We start from the raw sequence: 6,682 nt of genomic DNA, 5'->3' as shown, positions 1-6,682 counted from the left end.
AGGGAGCCAGCACCAGCCTGCTGGGGGAGCCACAAACCCTCTCAGTTCTCAGGGACAAGATGTGGTGGGGGAGTGCCGAGCAAAGAAGGTGGGCATGCACTCTCACCACTCCCAGCTGCTCAGGGTAGGGCCCAGCCTGGGGCAGCGAAGCACAAGGAACAACAGTTACGAAGGAGGACCCAGAGTCCCCAGGTTTATTCCACAATCCAGTGGAAGGAGGGGCCTGAGTGATTTGAGTGAGGAAGAAGGTCCGGCTTGAGTCCAAAGGAAGCAGAACTCAAGTCCAGAGAGAGAAAAACAGAAAGGGGAAAGGTCTGCCCTTTGGGAGTTGTTTGGGCAAGACAAGTGCAGGCACAGCTGCAGGGAGAGCACATCAGGAGGAGGAAAGGCCTGTGGTTACTTCCCCTGGGCAGCACTGAGCTAACCATGGAGCTTTGCTCGTGTGTGGTGCCCTTGCTGCATGATGGCCCCATGGTGCCTGGCCATGTTGGCAAGTTCCCTCCCTGCTCAGAGGAGGAAAGGTGAAGTCTCTGAAGATCAAGGCAGCGGTGAGGTGACAGCCGGGGCTAAGCTGTCCTGTTCCAGGTGGTGAGGCTAGGCCTAAGGCTGTCCACTGAGGGCAGTACCACCCACCTTCATTCAGTCTTCTTCCTCCCATCCCAGCTTTCAGCCACAGCCACTGCCAGATCTTTGCCTGGAAGGGTGACTTCATCTCTCAGCAGCCACGAGCCCAGCTCACAACCCAGGAGCCCCCTGTGGTACCACCAGACCCCTGGCTGCCACTTTCCTAAAAGTCTCTCAAAGCATGAGGCATGGTCAGGGCCCTTCCTGGGGCCTGTGTCTTGCCAGCACATGGCCGGATTACCCATGTGTAAGGTCAGGCTATGGTGATGAATAATTTCTGGCAAGAAACCTGAGCTCCCATCTTGGTACAGGCTGGCTACAGATCTGGAATCTAAAGGCAGATGTGCGCCCTCCCAGTAGCTTGTCACCCTCCTGAAAAGGCACACCAGCTGAGGCTCTGCCCCTACAGGTCCTTGAGGAGTCTTGTGACGGGGCACCGCGGGTGGGACCTAATCCCCCAGGGACAGCCTGGCTTTTCCCCAGCTCAGCTCCTCAGAATACTAAGGCCGCATTCTTGTCTCCACAGGACCTCCAACTGGAGCCCCGAACAGAACAATAGCTACTCCCACAAAGTCCCCAAAAGTCAGCACCCATAAAAAAATACACTTTATTGTGTCTTCACATTGGCAGAGGCAGCACACCAGGGCACAAAGACAGCAGATCATGCAGAGGCCTGAGGTGGGTACAAGGAGAGGACAAAGCAGTCCACCCAGGGTCACCAGATGTGCCCCCCCCCCCACATTCTGGTTGCACAGATGGGGCAGGCAGGGCAGGGCCATCGTCCCAAGCCTGGGGGTGGGGCGGGCAGAGGCAGCTGGAGCGGCTCAGCCGGAAGCCGCAGCACTGAGGGAGGAGGGCGTGGGAGCCCACACCTGCCAATCCAGCCCCGAGCTCCTCGGCAATTTTGTCTCTCTTGATTAAACATCCAAGGAACATCAAGTTCACAGACGTGTTTTCTTCTCCTCCATCTTCCTGAAAACATCCAGAATGAAAAAGCAGAGACCAGCTTCAAGGTTCCTGGGGCACTTGACACTTTGTGGGCCAAAGAGTTGAAGGGAGAGGAATAAAGGAGCCAGGCTCTGGGATTAAGCAAGAGACAGAGGCAGCAAAGGGCATCGTCTCTAGATTGTCTGGGAGAGGGAAGGTGTTGCAGTGTGTGGTGGGTGTGTGGCAGGTGTGTGCACATGCAGGGCACACTGCCAGTGCTGGAGCCAGGAGCACACACCAAGGTTTGCATTAGGGAAACACCAACCACTAAGTATGCAAAACAGGACATCACTGTGGAGGTGGAAGGCATGCCTGGGACTCCTGGATTGTTTCTTCAGTGGTGAAAAAGAGTGTGGTGGCAGAGCCAGCCAGCACACTCCAGTTCCACCAGTGAGGGCCCTTGGCTGCCCCATTGCAGGGCTGATGATCTAAGAGTCTGCCATGGCATTTAGAGTGGGCCTTGGACAAGGCAGGGGCCACACATGGGGCTGTCCAGGAAACAGGTACAAGGGCATGGCCACAGAAGGGTGGGGCAGCTGCTCACTTCCAGCACTGCTCCAGGGAGCCATGGGGCTGGACCTTGAGCTTCTGGGGGCAGAGGAGCTTGGTGAAGGCTCTGCGGAAACTGTAGTGGCACAGCGGGTAGAGGACAGGGTTTACAGCTGAGTTGGCCCACAGAAGCCAGAAGGATGTCTCATACCAGTAGTCGGGGATGCAGTGGCCGTGGCAAGCAGCTCGGATGATCATTAGGAGTGTATACGGGGCCCAGCAGAGCCCAAAGATGCTCACGATGATGGCCAGCGACTTGGCCACCTTCTTGTCCCGTGACAGCCGGAAGCGCTGGGTGATGCTCTGGGAAACCATCTTCATGCGCTTCTCCAGGGATGCTGAGGATGCCGATGGCTTGGAGCCCCTTTTGAGTGAGCGCGGCCTCTCGGTGCCTCTCGACGAGCTGCCAGAGCTGGAGGTGGGTGAGGCAGCAGCACCCCCACCACTGCCACCCCCAAGGGCAGCCTCCCCAGCCTCAACGCCGGGGCCTGCCTCACCCACCCCATACCTGTGGAGTGGCATGGCCTCCCCATGCCCTTTCGGCCAGCAGCCCCAACAGCTGGGGGGAGCTGGAGGTGGTGAGGGCTGGGCATCAGGTGGGGGTTCTGGACCAGCCTCTCGGCCCCCATCGAGCCGGAGGCGGGTGCGCCTCTGGATGTTCAGGTAGATGCTGAGGTTGAAGAAGGTAACGCTGAGGAAGGGTGTGAAGAACTCAAGAGTGGAGGCTGTGATGAGAAAGTACCAGTTGTAGAAGAACTCAGCATAGCAGTGGCCCTCGGGGATGGAGCTGCCACCAGACAGGTACTCCCAACTCAGGATGGCAGGCCCATACAGCAGGAAGGCCAGCACCCACACCAGCGCCATCTTCCGCACTGCCCGTCGTGTGTCCCCCTGCTGGGCCCGATAGGAGACCTATAGTGGGTTGTACAGATCAAGAGGTCAGAAACATTGGGCTAGAAGCTCAGAGAAGCTTTGGTTTCCATGTCTGCCCTAGGCAAGGTTGCATGTGCCTTCTCTCCACAAACCCTCCCCTACCTGTGTCCCCCGCCTGACTGATGGACTGACACTCTCCCAGAGCCTCAGAGCCTCCACAACGAACCAGAACCCTCTCTCTTTACCCTCTCTGCCACCTACGAGCTCCATGGGGTCCTGCCTTTGGCTACGGCATCACTAGCACCCAGATCAGCACTGGCCACACCCAGGGGCCACACACAACTGTTTCTGATGTGAGGTTTCTTGCAAGGGCCAGAGCGATCTTCAGCGGCATGCTGTACCGAAGGGGAAGGACTTTGCCTGACTTTGCTCCAGTATTTCCTTCCTCCCACTACTGGAGCCAGGAATGCAGCAGGGAAACCTGCTGGCCCACTGCTAGAGACCCCCCAACACACACACACACACACACACACACACACATGAATTAAGTATCTTGTCTCCTTTTCTAGAAGGCGAATGGATGGAAAGGAGGGGGAGGTGGGGCCATCTCATCTTTTTTTTTTTTTTTTTTTTTTTTTTTCAAGAAACAGCATGTCTAACCTCCAAGTGCAACCAGTAAGCAAGGGGCAGGGTGTCAGGAGGGGGCAAAAATCCTGCTGAGGAGCAGGACAGCTGAAAGAAGTGTCCTTGGCAGCCACCTTGGCAGCCGCAAGACCCGCAATCAGGGCTTGTGCTAACCGAAGGTCTAGGGCACACCTGCCACATGCCAGCTCTATACTGGGCACCCCAGTCACAAGAGCCCTTGCACCACTCTCTTGGTGGTTCAAGGGACCCAGAGAGGCTCGAGAGGGCTCCATGCTGTGCTCTTGGCAAGCTGACCATCAGGATGCCCCCAACAAGACCTGAGGTGAGTGAGCCATCCAGAAAAAGAGGCAAAGAAGCGACAGCTGCAGCCCAACTCCACGCCACTGCCAGCGTGGGCCTGGGGCTGTTTTACAATAGCCATTTAAGAGACACTGTACAGCTAGGAGCTGTGGTTTGCCTTCCTGGGGCTATGTGTGTACACCTTCATCTACACTAAAGTGGGAAGGATGAAGACCCTCCCTTGGTTCCAGGGATCCTGAACCTGCCTAGGACAGAGGTTAGACACTGACACCCCTTCCTGCAAGAGTATGGATGCCCAAGCTAACCTCCTGTCTCATGCTAGTACCAGTGGCAGCCAATGGTCACTGAAAAATGGCCCAAATATCAAAAGGGGGCAAGCCCAGCAGGCATCTGCCTGCAACCCAGAAGCAGCCAAACCCAGTGCTCTTCAACACACAGAGTAAACTCCAATGCCCCCACCCCAGAACTCACAGCTCGAGTGACTGACAGGAATCGGTCATAGCTGATCAGCACGATGTTGAAGACTGAGGAGGCACACAGCAAGTAGTCTACCACCAACCACAGCTTGCAGAGACCCCGACCAAAGGTCCAGCGGCCGGTCAGCACATAGGGTACATACAGTGGGATGCAGAAGGCACCTATGGGAGAGCAGCTGTGGTGGGACCATGGCTCAGGGTTTGGGGTCAGACTGACCACATGGAGAGAGGGCCGAGCCTGGCCCTCACAGGGTAGCCACCTTTCTTGGACCAGCAATCTTATTTACCTTCCTGTTTACCCGGTCTCCCTACAGCAGAGCTGCTGCCAGCCTTCAGCCTCCACAAAACCTCCAGCCCCTCAATGTCATCTGGACCTGGAGGCAGGAGGAAAGACCTCCGCATAGAAACCGCTGGACCCAGAACCTGGCCTTCTGTCAGCCCTACCAACAGCCAAAGGAGGAAAAAAGGGGTATATGTCCTCCCTGAACTGTCTAGCTCTGGAGCAGATCACCCATCCCTACCCTGGCTGTTGGACAAGCCTCCCTTCTCAGCTTAAAAACCGAGAAAGCTTTTCTCTCGGCTTAAAGGGTTCTTGGCTGCAGCCGCGCCAGCCGCTCTCACCGCCCAAACTGGCTTCCAGCGTCTGGGAGACGCAGCAGCTCGCAGCCCCAACAGGTGTCTGGCGCTCCGGCCCCCACCACTTGCCCCGCCCCTCCTCCCCCGGTTGGGAGCAGAGCTTGGACACGTGAGAACGTGCTCCTCGGAGCGTTTCCCTCCTCTCACCCCCGCCTTCCCCACGGTCCCCTTCCTCAGCACAGCTCCCCAAATCCCCCTTCCATGTTCCCCCCCCCCTCCAGCGTCCTCCCAGTATCCTGAGTCCGGCGCCGCTGCCTTTGTTTGGTTCTCGGCGCCGGAACCAGCGCTATACCCGCGGTCGCTGCGCCTTGCGCCTTGCTGAGCGCCCGCCGGCAGAGGCAGCCTCCCCGGGGACATTCCTTCCCTGCCCCCGTCCAGCGGGTCGGGAGGAGAGGAACTTTGCCTGCGCCCACCATCCTAAGGGTTCTAGAGGTCCTCTTCCCCAGGCCGATCCCCTGGAAAGCCACCCCAGGTCGGAGCGCTAAGCCCCATTGCCCAGCACGGGCTCCGTGCCCCTGGACTCTGGCAGCGGACGGGGTCTGGGGGCTTTACCCACGAGGAAGTCGGAGATTGCGAGGTTGAGCAGAAAGAAGTTGTTCTGGGTGCGGAGGCTCGAATCCGCCACGAAGGCGAGCATGACCAGCGCGTTGCCCAGCACTGTGGCCACGATGAGCAGCGCCATGAGCGCAGCCAGGACAGCGGTCCAAGCAGCCGAGAAGCCGCGCGCCCCGCCTGCGGCCGCCGCCTCGCCAGCCAGAGCGCCCGACGCGTTCAGCAGCCCGTCGGGCGGCGCGCGCTCCATGGCCCAGCAGGCTCACAAGGCTCGGGGACACCCGGCACGGCGCGGGCCGAGAGCTGGGCGGCCGGGTGGGGCCCCCGCTAGGGAGCCTAATCTTTGCCGGTTCTTCACCCAGCCCGGTTTTCCGGGGGGCACCCGGAGCATGGTCCGCGGGGCCGGAGCCAGAGCCGGGGCTGGATGGAGTCCGGGAAGGCAGTGCTGAGGGGGCTGGGGTCGGAATCTGAGCGGAATGGGGCGGGCGGCGCGGCTGCTGCAGCGAGAGCAAAGCTGAGCTCCAGCCGCCCGCGGCGCGTCGGTGCACCCCTAGCTCAGCGCGCAGCCGAGTGCGCCCCGCGATCTGCCCGCCGCCCCCCGCGCCCCGCGCAGAGCCCCCGCCATTGGCTGGCGCCCTCGCCCCGCCTCCGTCCCGCCTCCGCCCCGCCCGGCGCGGGCAGCACCACGGACAGCGCCGCGTGCCCGCCGGGCGACTAGAGCCCCTACCCGGGTGCGCACCGCGGCTGGCTGAGAGCCCAGCCCCGGCAATAACCAGCCACAGGGTTTGGGAACATGTCTGAGGTCGCACCTGGAAGCTGTTGGCTCTCCGTCCGCCCTCGTGTCCTCGCCCCTGGTGACCCCTGCCCGACCTTTGTCCGTAGCTCCTGAGCTTGTGAGGACCTGGGACAGGACCCGGGTTGGGTGGGGAAGGGCTGCCCCCAGCTCTAGGAAACTTGCGCCCCAGGACTCCCTTTTTCATCTTGCTCTGGGCAAGTAGGTTTCTGGGGTAAGCGATGTTCAAAGAGGGATTGGGGAGGGG

General features: G+C 59.9%; 1 protein-coding gene across 5 annotated transcripts; it reads right to left on the bottom strand.

Annotated features, from left to right (window-relative positions):
• Positions 1-1,217: 1,217 nt before the first annotated feature.
• On the bottom strand, positions 1,218-6,233 carry Hrh3 (histamine receptor H3). Of its 5 annotated transcripts, XM_021646332.2 has the most exons (5): positions 5,643-6,040; positions 4,742-4,894; positions 4,450-4,616; positions 2,669-3,072; positions 1,218-2,572 (listed from the first exon to the last, which is right to left on the bottom strand). In XM_021646332.2, exons 1-5 carry the CDS (start codon positions 5,890-5,892, stop codon positions 2,152-2,154), a joined length of 1,395 nt encoding a protein of 464 aa, XP_021502007.1. In that variant the 5' UTR covers positions 5,893-6,040; the 3' UTR covers positions 1,218-2,151. The 5 variants fall into 5 exon arrangements, with proteins under 5 accessions (XP_021502007.1, XP_021502004.1, XP_021502009.1 ...); XM_021646329.2 differs by having other exon boundaries at positions 1,218-3,072; XM_021646334.2 differs by lacking the exon at positions 4,742-4,894.
• Positions 6,234-6,682: the final 449 nt, after the last annotated feature.

This window comes from Meriones unguiculatus, chromosome 4, assembly GCF_030254825.1.
Source record: "Meriones unguiculatus strain TT.TT164.6M chromosome 4, Bangor_MerUng_6.1, whole genome shotgun sequence".
NCBI classification, from domain to species: Eukaryota; Metazoa; Chordata; class Mammalia; order Rodentia; family Muridae; genus Meriones; species Meriones unguiculatus.
The sequence above is the reverse complement of the archived record's forward strand: the minus strand, read 5'-3'. Positions and strand labels throughout refer to the sequence as shown.

Excerpts from the sequence above, each read along its gene's own strand:
- Hrh3 (XM_021646329.2), bottom strand. The coding sequence starts at position 5,892 with ATGGAGCGCGCGCCGCCCGACGGGCTGCTGAACGCGTCGGGCGCTCTG. Across the intron at positions 4,895-5,642 it reads AATCTCCGACTTCCTCGTGG|GGCTGACAGAAGGCCAGGTT; the intron begins GTAAAGCCCCCA and ends GGCTGTTGGTAG. Across the intron at positions 4,617-4,741 it reads GAGACCGGGTAAACAGGAAG|GTGCCTTCTGCATCCCACTG; the intron begins GTAAATAAGATT and ends GCTCTCCCATAG.